The sequence below is a fragment of the Taurulus bubalis genome, assembly GCF_910589615.1.
Source record: "Taurulus bubalis genome assembly, chromosome: 2".
In the NCBI taxonomy this organism is placed as follows: domain Eukaryota; kingdom Metazoa; phylum Chordata; class Actinopteri; order Perciformes; family Cottidae; genus Taurulus; species Taurulus bubalis.
Genome location: NC_136590.1, coordinates 36114777 through 36130219, shown reverse-complemented (window position 1 = coordinate 36130219; position 15443 = coordinate 36114777). Strand labels below are relative to the sequence as shown.

At 41.1% G+C, this 15443-nt stretch overlaps 1 protein-coding gene across 1 annotated transcript; it reads left to right on the top strand.

Annotated features, from left to right (window-relative positions):
- Window positions 1-249: 249 nt before the first annotated feature.
- Window positions 250-8496, top strand: LOC306753505 (carotenoid-cleaving dioxygenase, mitochondrial-like). The gene is made up of 12 exons (XM_079237380.1): window positions 250-368; window positions 1957-2161; window positions 2244-2455; window positions 2848-2963; window positions 3098-3200; window positions 3325-3453; window positions 3557-3717; window positions 3838-4005; window positions 4312-4449; window positions 6617-6799; window positions 7089-7199; window positions 7598-8496. Exons 1-12 carry the CDS (start codon window positions 341-343, stop codon window positions 7712-7714), a joined length of 1671 nt encoding a protein of 556 aa, XP_079093506.1. The 5' UTR covers window positions 250-340; the 3' UTR covers window positions 7715-8496.
- The last annotated feature ends 6947 nt before the right edge of the window (window positions 8497-15443 follow it).

The following is a 15443-nucleotide window of genomic DNA, read 5'->3' as shown; positions in this document are numbered from 1 at the left end:
TTCCATAATAAACCTAACTCATGCTCAGTGATCAGATTCAGCATGATCTAATTTAGGGGAAGTTAACATGATTACGTTGTGCATGATCAGAGAAATTTTCCTTACAGTGCTCTCAAAAGTCAACTTCCATACTCACGAACCATCTATTCTAGCCTCATCCACTGAGTATAGTCGGAACAGTATCTCTAGCGCAGCGCTCTCAAAAGCCGCTTTGCGCAAGCGCAACGTCACTGACGTAATAGTGCCTCTGTCTGGTGCAGCTCTCGCGGTGCGCAGTTTAAAAGGCAGTCCAGCAGGACCTGGAGAGCAGCAGTTGTATCCATCGACGTTAACCGCTGACATGCCTCCTGTGAAGCTCGAAACCTCGGGTAAGCCTCCTCTCTTTACTGTATTATTTACTGTCACGTTACAGACAAAACAGGGCAGTGTATGCACCTGCTGTTGGTTTCAGAGCGCCGTTATTGCAGAACTGGAACATTTTAAGACCCATGTTGGACATGTACATCGTTATCGTTCAAATTAATTTAGCATATTTACGTATTAATATAATAAGGGCTGTTATCGTTCTCACTATATTGGTATCTGATAATGTCGATGCGCGAGAATGGGCGATCAGGGCTGCGCAGCATGTGTTGTGTTGGCAGGACAGACTGTTCGCTCCGTGAAACTCCAGTCGTGTCAGGTTTCAGTGTACAGTCCACAAGTTCCTTAATAAGAGGGACACAGCTGCAGAAATTACATCGTTGTCGAGTACATGTAGCATTGACAATATGCTGTAATCGCAATGTATACAGCCAACGTGTAGGTGATGTACACAACATACAGGATGTATACAGTTGTAACGTTGAGTATCATCACGGCTTCTCTACAGATTGTGGGTTAGACATAACTGACGGTAAATAATGTTATTATTTCTCCCAAAATACATAATGTGATAAGCAGGGCATCGCTGACATGTGAAGAGAGTATAGTGACTCTTTTAATATATCAAGTTGCATCATGAAAAACAGTTTCAAAAGTGTAATGACGTCTTGCCAAATAATTTCGTTAGGAACTTCCACTCCAAACATGTTTTAAGACATAAAGAAATAGGCTACTCTCCTTTTAAGGTGTGAATCATTATTTAAAGTTAAAGATTCCAAAAATGGCATCTGTTGCTTCTCCTTGTTTCATATGGTATGGGCTTTTAAGAACAGATCGTAGGTGTTTTTTATGTGAACACGTTTCGATTTTTAAGATAATACAGACAGTACAGCTTTTATTTTGAAAATAGAAGGAATTCACAGGCCCCTATAAATGCTCAAATTGAATTTGGATCCAATTAAACTGCTGACTGCTTTGGTAGAACTGCTAATGTGAGACTGAGCTCTTTTGATAATCACCAACAGTACTACTGCCGTTCCCTAACTGTGATCCTGGGTTACATGACTTTAGTGCATGCTAACAATGGAGCTGGGAAAGTCAATCAGGCTGTGGTGACATTGGAATTTAGTTTAGAGTTCTGAAAAAGTTGAAGAGCAGGTCTGGATGACACCACTGTAGTGAAGCCATCCAAAACAAAGTCAGAGAGAGTTGTTTCTCCCTCTGAGGGAATTCACTTTAGTATAACTTTTTCCCAAATGCAGTGCTGCTAAAACTTTATAGCTTCCATGTCCAAGGTCAGCTAGGACAGTGTGTAGGGTTTGTAGGCACAATTTGCTGACAAAATCTTAAACATTTAAAAAGTGAGCACATGAACACATCATTGGATTGTTTGTTGATCAGGGGAGGAATAGAAACAAGATACAACTTGTTTCTAATTTAGTGCAGTCAAATGCATAATGTGTTATCTGCCCATGCAAACACGATGGTTGCCTAATAGTTTGATGGTCAAAGGATGGCCATCTCCCTATTGTCCATCTGGTTTAGGTAAAACATTATGTGTGTATGACATTGTATGTATTTTGTTTCCTACAGATGATGCTAGGTCTGTTGACAATGGCAAGGCCAAGGAATGCATCACCTTAGCATTAAAGGGACTAGAGACAATTGAACCTCTGGTCCGCTCTGTAGAAGAGACCCCTGAGCCAATCTCCACTGAAGTCCAAGGCACCATTCCCTCCTGGATCAATGGCAAACTCCTCCGCAACGGCCCCGGGAAGTTTGAGTTTGGAAACACACAGTGAGTTGGAAACGCCTCAATGTACTCCTGCACAACACAAACAAAAAAGTATCCAAGTTAAGTGGTGTATGTTTCCTCACAGCTACAACCACTGGTTTGACGGCATGGCCATGCTACACCAGTTCAAGATCGCCAAAGGTCAGGTGACATACATGAGTCGGTTCCTAAACAGCGATGCCTACAAGAACAATAGTGAAAAGGACCGCATTGTGATGTCAGAATTTGGGACCCTCGCCATGCCTGACCCCTGTAAAAACTTCTTCCAGCGCTTCCTGTCTCGCTTTGAGATGATGAGTGAGTACACTGAATAAGAAGGGGTGGAATAAAGTATCAATAAAGGAGAGGGCTCAGACCAATCAACTATAGTTGACTCATTGTGCAAGAAATTAGCTTAATCTTTTCCCCCTGAAGCATAAATGAAACATAGGACGTTGTAAGGTGTTTGTTCACAAACTCTGTCTTGCTTAATTTGTTCTGAGGCCAGTGGTGGAGCCTCTGAAGTACTGCATGTGTGCAGAGGTTACATAATAACATGTGCAGCAGTGGGGCACCAGAAGAGGCATGTGCTGGACTAAATGTCTCACATTCCAGACTTTTCAGTTTAACAGTTTAACTGCAAGCAGCAGTTGTTCAAGGAGAAAGATGTTCATGAAAAGCCAGTAATCCTGTGTTTCTCTTTGTTACAGCGCCCACGGACAATGCGAGTGTGAGCTTTGTGAAATACAAAGGGGACTACTTTGTCAGCACAGAGACAAATTTTATGTATAGAGTGAACCCAGAGAACTTAGAAACATTGGAAAAGGTACGATGATCATCATGGAGTAATAGATGTCATTAATTATGTTACATATGAACACATTATCTGTCTTTGGTCTTGTAGTCCAGTTATATCAGTTAAATCATCATCTTGCCGTCTTTCTCCGCAATGTTTTGTAGGTGGACTGGAACAAATTCATTGTTGTAAATGGAGCCACTGCCCACCCACACTATGACTCTGACGGCACCACCTACAATATGGGAAACTCCTATGGAAGCAAAGGTTAGTCCCATCGTCAGGATCCACATTAAGGTTTAGATAAACCAACAGCTGAATGATTTGTCTCTCATCCTCCATTATAAAAAAAACATATTGAATCGTAACAAAATGATCCCGGCTATTCCAGGAGCCCAGTACAACATCATCAGAGTGCCTCCCGAGAAGACCGATGCAAAAGACACCCTACAAGGAGCCAACATACTCTGCTCTATTGTGCCTGCAAACAAGTCCCACCCCTCCTACTACCACAGCTTCGGTAAGCCAGCCATGCTGGAGCCATCACTCGTTTGTGATGTCTGTATCTTTCATGGTGCCGCCCTCAGCTGAAAAGCCCTGTAACACCCTTCTCCTGCATTCAGCCATGTCTGAGAACTACGTGGTGTTCATTGAGCAGCCGATTAAGATGGACCTGCTGAAGATAGTCACATGCAAGCTGAGGGGGAAGGCGTTGAGTGACGGCATCTACTGGGATCCCAAGCAGGACACGGTCTTCCATCTCGTTGACAAGCAATCAGGCGAGGTGGGATGCGACTGTTGTGACTTAATTACGCCTCATGTAGGAACTTGATGGAAATTGTGACAGGGGGGCCTCTGGCTTTGGATCCTTTGGCATCATCTAATTGTGTATTCTGGACTGCAGGTCAGCTCAGTGAAGTACCACACCAAAGCCATCTCCACCTTCCATCAGATCAACGCCTTCGAGGAAGACGGATTCTTGATGCTCGACATGTGCTGCTCAGACGACGGCCAAGCCATCAACAACTACCTCATCCAGAACTTACGCAAGTCGGGAGATGCATTAGATGAGGTCATTAAGTAATTACACAAGTCAGCACTCGTTTGTGCCTGAGATAAAGTCAAATAATAAATAACTGCTCAGCATTATGGGCGTTGATAATCTTTTTCCTTTGTAATGAAGAGTTGCTGAATACTTATGGAAGACTGTTTTTCAGCATTCTGTCTGTCAATAGTTTTAAATCTATTTACCAAATAATCAATTAAGTGTACTGTTGCTGTTTACATCCCTTTGTACCAAGAGACAGAAAGACATACTGTAAAAAAGGAACCCAACTTCACCCCATAAAGTATTGATCTTGTGTGGTGTCATTCCCAGGTGTACAACACCATGGGCAGGGTATTCCCTCGGCGTTTTGTTCTTCCCCTTCACTTGACCGGTGAAAGCCCGACAGACCAGAACCTGAACACACGGCCCTCCAGTGCAGCCACATGTGTCCAAATCAGCAAAGATAAGGTGAGTTGTTCAGTAATGCTTATATAACATATTAAGTATTCAGCTCCTTTACTTGAGTAGAAGTAGCAAATTGATGTACAAAAAACTCTAGTACTAGTGTTGCACACTTGGACACACAGGAGATCCAGGCTTGCATGGGTTTTAAAGAACATCTTTACTGAAAGCACAGGAATACACTCTGATCAGCAACGCAACTGCATGCTGCAGGCTGTTTTAGTCTACTACTGAGTGAATCCCTTTTCTTTTACATATACATATAACATGTCTACTTATACTCTCACTCTAACAAGTTCATTCACACTGGTGACATTCTGCACATTCACACAACTCTCATTCTCACAGGCTACAGGTGGTTACAATGCTGTTTCTTGTTCACTAGCTAGCTAGTTGATGCACTATATCCCCCAACACGTCTTGACATTCAACTTGCAAAACTCCGACATTCATTCATATTTGCATTACTGATGGTTATGATCCATGTGTCGCTACTTTTAAACCGTTTTCATCACTTTTACCCCCTTGAAAGCACAGGAATACACTCTGATCAGCAAAGCACTACATGCTGCAGGCTGTTTTAGTCCACTACTGAATAGGGTTGGGTACGGAGAACACGTCCGGTACCTACCGGACCAAAAAGCTTTCGGTGCTTCCTTCCGGTGCCTGAGCCGATTTAAATACTTTTTTGTTACACTACTCTGTAAAGTTGCACGGTATGTAGATACTAAAAAGGTAGCGCGGTACCCGCACGCTAAAAACGATTATTAAAATAGCGCGGATCAGAGCGCACTCGCTGCTCTGCTCTCTGTCTGCCTGCATGCAGAGCGGGGCTCGAGGGGGCGGGGCTTCCAGCGCTCACACACACAGTGCGCGCACACAGAGATCGCTGCAGACACGAGCACGAGCTTTTGAACGCCCGTCCTCGGCTTGCTGGAACAAATCGCTCCAGTTGATATTAATGATGACGTGTAGTCCAGTAAAGCAGCAGTTTGTAGAATCCAACGGTTTCTGAGTTCTGTTGCACACGGTCCCATCAGGCCACCTGATGCTTGTGTCATATATATATATATATATTAACCAACTAAGCATTAATTATTTAACCAAGCATTAACCTCTCAAACCATTCAAACCTCTATTGCAGATAAACACATGCCAGGACAAACAAAATAATTAACAATCAATAAAAATAATAAACAAATGATATTATGGGGGGGGGGGGTCCATGTCCAGTTCTTATTATAGTGTCCAATGTTAATGTGGGACCCACACTAGTCTTACAAATAAAGTCTATGATTTGAGGCATTTATGTTCATAGGTATATATGGAGGAAGACACGCAAAATTGGCAAAGAAATTAATATAATTCTTCACATCCTTCAAAATGGTTTCTACAATGATTGACATGATATGTCAAATATTTAAAACACACAGTCACAGACTAAAAACTGTAGTCACCATTTTCACTTCTATATTTTTAACCAGCATGGATTAAACAGTTCATATACACAGCACAAACGTGAAGTTAAATATTTGTTTGCCTAACTTCAGAAGCAACTATCAAAATAAAATAGAATAAATTAAACTAAATTATTTTACAAAATATACTATGTCTCGTAGAAATGAAAAAAGTAAACAGTATAACCATGATTTGCGTTTCAGAAGAAGTTAAACATAATGTAGTGCCCCGGTTGCCTCCCTAAAGCACTACTTGGTTGCTCCCTTGATGTTATTCCTGATGCGTTTCATTCACGACAATGTCCAGGTTTAACGTCCGTCATGTTTATTTATACAAAACAAAATAATAGCCATGTCGGCAGAACCTAGGTGCGTACACTCAAATCATAAAATAAACCATAAACATTTGCATCTCTCTGTTACAGTATTGTCACGTGGCTTCTACCTGCTCATTCACCTCACCTGTCTAGTCTGTTTAGCCGCTTTCCGTTCACTCATCGCCAGATGGTGTTGATGTTGAGTAGAGCTGAGAGTTCACATCAGATGGCAGTTGTGTAGCACCGGGTGGGGCAGCCTATAGGCATAGTAGGAAGTAACATGATAAATCCTCTGTGACGCAGACATCCAGGTGTCTGAAGCTGTCCACCTTCTCCACTGGTGCCCCATTAAAGTGTGTTGTAATAAATTAATATAATTGATCTGCTCTTTGTCAACAGGTGTTCTGCCAACACGAGGATCTCCATGGAGACGACCTCCTTGAGTACGGTGGCCTGGAGTTCCCTCAGATCAACTATGTGAGATGTAACACGCGGTCATACCGTTATTTCTATGGCTGTGGCTTCAGACACCTGGTGGGTGATTCACTGCTCAAGATGGACCTGAAGGACAAGACGTTCAAGGTTGGTGTAAAATCATCCTCAAAATCATCCTCATAATGAAAAATGGCGTGCTAAATGCTATATCGTAAGATATAATTTGCATATGCTAAAATCTTGATCAACAACAAAATAATACTCCCATTGACAAACACAAATAAGTTATAATAATGATGTTAAAATGAACACTGTTGTTTAGTTGAAGTATAATAATCTCCACCAACTCCTCCTGAAATGAGTAAATAGTGAAGGTATGATATAGCACTTTTATTGAATATAATGAACGAGTGTGTGTGTGTTCGTTCTTGCTCAGGTTTGGTACCAGAAGGGTTTCTTCCCGTCAGAGCCTGCGTTTGTGCCGTCACCTGATGCCGTGGAAGAGGACGATGGTGTCATCCTCTCCGTGGTTCTCTCCCCCACACAGGTAAGACTCTGTTTCTGAGGATGCACAGGAATTGTAGGTCAAAAGATTGGAAGTGCTGGTGTCTCTGGTTACATCAGTCTTATTTGCCACGTCAGACTATTTATCTATGACAGCAGCATGCCTGTAAGTCCAGCTTCAAGTCTGGTATTAAGTGTGGACACATAACCCATCATCAATATGCAGAAGGGAGATTAAATATGCATTCATGAATTGACACAGAATTCCTTTTGATTGTTTCAAGATCAAATGTCATAGCAAATAAAATTATAAAATGATGTATCCCCTCTTGTTTTTGCCTGAAGAGCAGCATGTTTCTGAACCGTCCATTTCAGTTGCCTCATTGAGCTACTTGTGTCCAACTTGTCTCATGAGATGTTTGGGTCCTCTTTTCTCTGCAGGATAAAGGAGCGTTCCTCTTGGTTTTGGATGCAAAGAGCTTTGAAGAACTGGCACGAGCCTACGTGCCTGTTAAGATGGCGTATGGCTTCCATGGTACCTTCCACGCATCTGCATAAACCTGTTTCTGTTACATTCAAAGTGTTTCGTCAATGAATCTAGTACAAAGAATACCAAATTCAGCGATAATCCTTATAACCACTATATTCCTGATGGTACTGACTTTCTGCTGCTCTAGATGAAGACAGCGTTTTGTTAAGCCGTGTTTACGCTGCTTGGTGCGGCTCTGCTCTACCCGACTCACAGAAAGTATCGCCTCAGTTTAGGATTCTCAGCTGATCACTGTAGCGGCGGTACGTGAAACTGCTGTGACATCATCTTAAGCGGTATACTCTGTGAATCATTTCAATGGAAACCAAACAAAGAACTTCTGCACAGTTTACAGCATAATGTACGTGGTTTGTTGTTGTGTATGCCGTAGTTTTGCAAGCCATTGGGGGGAAAAAAATCAGGGTACAATTAATCAAGTATTATGGTTGCTATTAACTGTTGGCTATTTAAATGGACAGTGTGTAGGATTTGGTGGTATCTAGCAGTGTGGTAACAGATAGGCCGTATATTGTAGCACTTTTCTCAACAAATGGTTTGGTCTGTGGTATCATCCAACCCAAGGCTAATAGCATTAAGAACCACAATAAGCTTATAATATTATTGTTATACTTTTAAATCAACCTTTTAATGGTACTCACAAGTTTGTATACTGTAATCAAACTTTTTTAATGTTGCATGATGCTCCAACCACCACAAGTGTCTTGTGTTTTTATTTCAATACATTCTTTTCTTTTAATACAGAGTTCATACTTATTTTATACTTATTTGCCAATAAAATACTTAACCTCTGTCTGAGCTGTCATGTTGTCTGTGGACCCAATACAAACAAATAATGTTCAGAATGTGTTTACATATAGAAACTGCTGTTTCATAACTTAATACTTGATATTGCCTCAAGAATGGATAGTGATACATTGTGTTTCAAAGCCCCACATAACTTTAGATGTTTTTTATTTTAGATATAAATCCCTTTTTTTTATATCTTTTTTTTTTTTACACTAAAATTAATATTTTATTTGATCACTTCAACTTTCTTTTCACTTCCTTCGCTGTTTGTCCCCAAATTAGAATTTTCGGAAATGCGTTAAATCTTTTATTTTCTCCCAAATTTACTCAGAAAAAAGGTATAAAAATAAAATGTCATACTTTTTAAAGTCAGATTTGTGAAATTCCGATGCTCAGAGCAAAACAATGTTCAATATTGTCACAGGTTTTAAAGTGTTAAAACCCAATTAAGATATTGTTCTGTTTTACAACATGGATTTATCCACAGAAAGCTTAGGCCAACGGAGCAGATAATAGACCAATGCAAATATTATCTTAATGTTAAATGCTCAGATCATTTTCTTATGCCAATATGCTGTAATGTGCACATGGAACAAGTCTTTTGAGTTGGAGACATATATTGTTAGTTGGAAGGTTTATTAGAAGGTTTAATGTGCACATAATACATACTGTATTTATAGTACACATTTTAAACTGGTGCTTGAATCTTGGCTTTTCTATTTTAATTATACATTTGATTAAACACAATGTATAGTTTTTAAATATAATAACAGTTTTCCAAACCTTAAGGTTCTATAAACTGTTTTACTGGATGTAGAATATTCCCTGCGGGTATGTAATCATGACTAACGTAAACCAATAAAACTTGTGCGAATTCTTTTTTATTTTTGCCTGCTGTAAGAAATCCTCACATCATCCACTAGAGGTCAGCACGAGATCCCATTTCACTCTACAGCTGCAGAGTGAGAAATAGAGAAATACAGTTACTTATTTGTTCATAAAAATGTAACAAATAGAAAAAGAAAAGTTGAAAAAAAAATGTCTGCATTATACTTTGTCTTATTTGTGTGCATTTGGGCAACAGGATGACATTGTGTTTGTGAGCAGCAACAATGCAACTTCTCCCTTCAGTGACCGTGTTGCACTCTCTGTATTGTAGCCCTCGTCAACAGCAGCCTATTCTGCTTCCAGCTGCATCATTGTGAATCTTAACCGTTCCACTTTCAGGCTTCTGCAACAGTGCCGGGCCAAACATGGACACAGTGGCTGTATAACAGGGATCAAACCTTTGACCTTTTCACAATTGGACAGTCTGTAACCGCCTGCCCATCCTGACACTTGAACAACGTACTGCAAACACTGGAAGAGGCTGGCATTGACCCTCAGAGGGGTTATTTCCAAGGCTGTGATCTGAACAACTGCATATATACAACACTTAAGAGTGGGGGAAAAAACAACCTATAAAACATGTGTGCTATACAAGAGTGAATTGGGGGAAAAAGGGCCTTGATTAAAACAAAAACATTTCAAAAGTTGGAATAGATGGAAGTTGAAACAATGGATTAAAGCAGAAGACTAACTAGCTTCCCAATTCCCTTTTCAGCTTGCGTGTGTGGCCGGAGAACAGATGCGCATTTCCATAGAGGAGTGAACAAAAGGGAAAAGAAGAAAAAAAAAAACTCTCTGTGTGTTCCTGACAGCCAGTCAAAGCAACAGGAACCAAACTCTTAAAAGAGAACCTCTAAATCCAAGAGGTTTTTTTCTGGCCAATTTAAGCTTTCAACATTTTAGGAAGGCTTTTGGAAGTAAAGAAAATGCATTATCGATGGTCACATGACTGCAGATGATAGAATATAGAATAAGAGTGATTTCTAAAAATCTAAATGGAATTCATGAACAATATGCGACCGTCTCTGTCTGAAACTTTCATAAAGTTCCACAGCTCATCACTGGCTTCTGGGTGTGCATTCTTCTCTAAAGGGAGGCTGCACAATCAATACATTAGTGTACTAATATACCAACAGAATGAATGTGGCATGATGAGACAAGAGGGAGCTGTCAAAAATAAATACAGCGATAAATAAGATATTTGACGTGATTTTTTTATTTTTTTTATTCACTTCAGTTGGAACAGTTCATTGAACAGTATTCCAAGAGCTGCATCTTTTTGATTTATTCTGTGCAGAGAAGTGCTGACAGATATCTTTCCTGTGGCAACAAGCATGAGACTAAAACCTGCATTGGTGTCGCATCCTTTGTGTTGTTGCTGAACTCAGTTTGGTCAAAACCATGTACGAACATGCACAAACAGTGTGTGAACAATCACTTTCATATTGATCACTCAACATTGGTCTTATTTAGCACGGACCGACTGCGCCGCAGGGAGCAGCTCTGTGGCAGCGGTTTTGTAACGTCTATTGAAGCAGTCAGTTGTGTCTCAGGTCAGGAATTGTGATTTTCTAGCAGGATGGTAGTTTGTGATCAGCTGTGGCATAAGAAGACTGTATTTTTAGCTTGTTTCTGGTTTGTGATATGAATAGCTTTGTAAGATGGAGCCGTTTGTGTAATTGATGAGATGTTTGAAGCCAGACACCACTGAGAACGTCTGTACTGCCGCAGTCAGCAGGACCAACAAAAGACATATTGGGAACTGAATTGTACTTAAAACATTGGTATATTGTTAGTCGCTGAAGGAAGGATAACAGTCAGCTCCCAGACAAAAGACCTCAACCCTAAATACAGTTAGTTATTGAGCATACACTATACTCACCGAACAGCAGAGCTCTTTACTGAAACTTGCAATATGTCTTTTTTCATTGACATTTAATCACAAAATGCTAACGTGTTTGCAAAAAGAGTCGGCTGACATGAGCGGCACCCTTCACGTCACACGTAGTCATTTGATCCAATGTTAATATAAAAATATTGATCAGAGCAGCTTTAACAATTTGACTCATGGTAGTTATACCCTTAGGTCTTAAACCATGCAGCATAAGTCAGAAACTGACAAACAAAAAGAAAAAAATATCATAACTTACAGTAAATATAAGTTTGCTTTATGTGGTCAAAATAATATAAAATTTGGCCCTGAACCAAAATTATTTATTCTCCCAAAGTAAAGTGATATACATCCAAACTGTTAATCGGCACACCCACACAGGTGTTTCCACTTCTCTTGTCTGATTAGACCTCGACTCAGGTTGACGGTAATCTAGGCTGGAAATGATGTGAGCTACTCACAACAAGTTCAAATTTGAAATAAGACCCTAAAAAATACAATTATATTTGACTGACAGAGAGTTGTCATACATAACAAAGTTGCACAAAAGTTCCTTCACTTTTCAAATAAAGTGAGGGGCATGTGACTGATGCAGTCAGCACAGTTCAGAGTCCTCAGGTCTGATCGGTGAACACCTTGTGTAGCTGTACTATGTACAGTATGGTTGTTTCACCATTCCAATGTAATTCATAATCTAAATATAAATCACACTTATTCTGAGAAATTACTGTGATCTACAGAACGTATATTGTGACTCATTCTGCCCGAGGCTATTTATTTAATAACAGAGACTGCCTTGAAGCTGACATAAAGATTGATAAACTCAGCAGTCGTGTTGCCTGGTTATGGCAAGTAAGTTAAACACCTTGGGCTATTCTTTCTTCTAAAATGAGTTTTCACAGTTATGAGAAACATAGTTGATTACTAGTATCAGCAGGTGAGCATTGTTTAAGAAATGTATTGCAGAGTCCTTGTTTTAAATCAATAGTTTGACATTTGTACTGTTTACATTTCTCTTAATGTTAAAAAAAAAAATTCAATAAAGAATAAGCTACAATATTTGGTGAGCTTTGAGGTACTGGTAGGGGTATTTCTTTCTACATTTCGAGAGATTCCAGTGTTTCTGCTAAGCTAAGCTATCAGCTCACGGCTTTAGCTAAGCAGTTAAAAGACCGGTAAGAAAATATGAAACTGTCACTTTTGGAGCAGTTACCTTCAGCCTCGGAGCTTAACTTGACTGTTATAATGCTAAACAAAACCTATGACATGTCTATTACTGCATCAAGACTTATCACACTGTCAGAGAAATTAAAACAAATTAAGTTTCTCTTCCTGGCAGGTAAAACATGTATCCAAAGTCCCTGGCAGATTTGTTTTGAGATCCACCGCATGTTGTCAACTGGACAGTGTGTTTTATATACTGCAAACTTATTTCAAGTCACATCAGACTATGAAAACAGGGTTAAGTTTGTTCATTTCTGTTTCTCTTTTGTGCGCTGCATTCTCGTGATAATCACATACATGTGAGGAATCCTATTTCCTATTTCCTCTCTACAATAGTCTGTTTTGAGTTAGTTCATTACTACAGTCAGTGCATGTGTGTTTGTGTATTCGTGTGTGTGTATTTGTGTGTGTGTATGTGTGTGTGTTCGTTCTTTCAGAATTGAGAGCATCGCTTGACCTCAAAGTAGTGTGTGTGATATGTCAGTGTGGTATGTTCCCCTGGCACACATACTGTATAGACTTTCTCTCTCTCTCTCTCTCTCTCTCACACACACACACACACACACACACACACACAAAATCCTTGCTGCAGTCCTTTCAATACATGCAGCCGGATTCACGTTAACCCATAAAACATGTCTGACATATTAATCAGGTTTGCATGTGGGGGTAGCTCCACTATTGCACTAGTGGTAGGGAGAGCGCTCTGATTGGACCATCTTACGCATCATCGTGGCCAATAAGAGGAGGCTGAATCCCTCCTCTCCTAGCAACAAGACTCCTTTTTTGTCTGAGCGGTGCAATCAGCACACTGACACCCATCATTTTCCAATATGAATAATTTCAAGTGAACAGCTTTGCTGCAGAAGCAGGGCAACACAAGTGTATCCTTCCCCACATCACGAGAGGATCTCTCCTCTCTGGCCCCTTTTCTGCCTCTCCCTCCGTCTCTCCATCTTGGCTGCAGCTCTGAGTGCATTCAGGCAGCTCCTGTCTTACCATCTTAAAGGAACAGCCCTGCATATTCAAGTTTTTTTCTCCCTTTCCCCCCACCTCCCCCCCCCCCCCCCCCCCCCCCCCCCCCGTTCAAGGGCATTGTGGGTAATGGTCTGTACTTGTTGACCTCACAGTGCTGAATGGCCGGGCCTCTCAGGAGGGAAAAGGAATACCTTGGCAAAGAGCTATCATTTCCCCGAGACACTACCAACCGCTCAGCTATACGAGCTTCTCTTTCTGCACAGATGTTATAGTCGCAGCTCGGCTTGTTTAACAAAAACTATCATAAAAAAAACATTATAAGATACAGCATTATTCTAAAACAAAGAGAAATAACTAAAAACAGATGGTAATGTGGAAATGTTAGAGAGAAAATGTAGCTTTATTGAAGGTTTGCTGCAATCTTAAATGACTTAGCAGCTATTGCACAGCACCTGTTGCCAGGCTACAGCAGTGCACATGCACATGGCTCTCTGACCCCTGACCCTGAATTCCTGTCCTTGCCCCTCTGGGACTCGGGGAGAGCAGAGCACGTGTTACATGTCTGCGCAGCGGCCTGAGACAACCAGAAATACGTTGCATTTTTTGGCTATCGTATTGCGTGGGGTGAGCACAGGTATGGGCTGCAGTTTGCGCCGCTAAACCCAAAAACACAGCGAGTTTGCATCAGCTATCAGTTATGTTTAATGTCATGGTTCCTTTTGTGAGCTGCTGAGCAAACTTGTCTCACTCTTTGTATATTAGTAATCAAATTAGAGTAGGAAGCTGCAGGGTTGCATGTGTGAAAATAAATGCCTGCGTTTAAGTACAAGTGACATGTGACAATTGTAGGAACAGTTTGACCTTACACTTGCTAGACTTCTCATATTTAGCAGAACAATATCTCATGGTCATTATAAGTCAATTGGGGTAGCATGCAGAAAGCGTCTGTCAGGTTGAGGGGCAGATAATTAACTACCCGTATGACCTCCTGTCCTTTTCGGCATCTTCCGTCCAGTCTCTGAATTGTTTAACAGCAGGAACAAAAGCCCCCCCCCCCAAAGCTCATTTAGCCCGGTTTCAATGAGAATAGACAAGGAAAGAGCGCTCTCTCTTTGAAGTGTGTTCCCTCCGTCCTGCTCCGGGCCCCACCTCCTGTCCAGTGGATCAGACCGTTACAGTACGCGCGGCTCTAACACACAACTAACGTTCAACCTTAGGTGACCCTTGCTCTCATCAGAGCCGCCCTCCTCTGGAGGAATGCTGCTGATGGGAGTTTTTAATATTCCCCCGGCCCTGTGTGCCCTCAAATTTGGCGGTGCGGCGTTAACACAAGCTGACACCACAGATTAGCCACAGACATCAGGAATGCCGCTGCCTTTTTGTGCCACGTGGACTTTGGCCAAAAGGGCCTTCAGTTGCAACGGCCACAGAGACCTACGAAAAACCATGACAGGAAAAGATGGACGCTCCTCAGCGTGGCTGTCTTAATGTTAGCTAGTCATCGGGCTAAAGACATGTGGACAGTGGCAGGCGGCAGAGGGTAAGGTCAAGAGGCAGATGTTGTTTTCTGGGGGATTTCACGCAAACAAGTTCAATATAAATAGTCGTACCTGATTCACCTGCATTTTGTGAGGCTTCATGGTGCAAATGTATTGTTTGGCAGCTACATGTAGCCCTTTAAGCCCTAACCCTAATGAGTTGCAACATCGTATATTGTGGGATGCATGTCTGTCAATCTCAAAATCTCCAAAGTCTACACAATCTTTACATAATTTTAAGTGCTAAGTAAAACATGCCAAATGCACAGATGATGCTGGTGATCAAGGTCAATGTGACAGTTGTCATGACACCTCACTAAAATACGTGCGTGAGTGTAGGTGTGCAGCTGCGCCCACTTCTTGTGTTCTCACTTCAAACAGAGGTTTTAATAACCGGATGACGTTTTTCATACTTCATCTTTCAAAGAAGAA

What these genes read in the sequence shown, in the direction of transcription:
- LOC306753505 (XM_079237380.1), top strand. Translation starts at nt 341, where the DNA reads ATGCCTCCTGTGAAGCTCGAAACCTCGG. An exon ending in AAACTCCTATGGAAGCAAAG is followed by an intron (nt 3,201 to 3,324) that starts GTTAGTCCCATC and finishes CGGCTATTCCAG; the next exon opens with GAGCCCAGTACAACATCATC. An exon ending in TCCAAATCAGCAAAGATAAG is followed by an intron (nt 4,450 to 6,616) that starts GTGAGTTGTTCA and finishes CTTTGTCAACAG; the next exon opens with GTGTTCTGCCAACACGAGGA.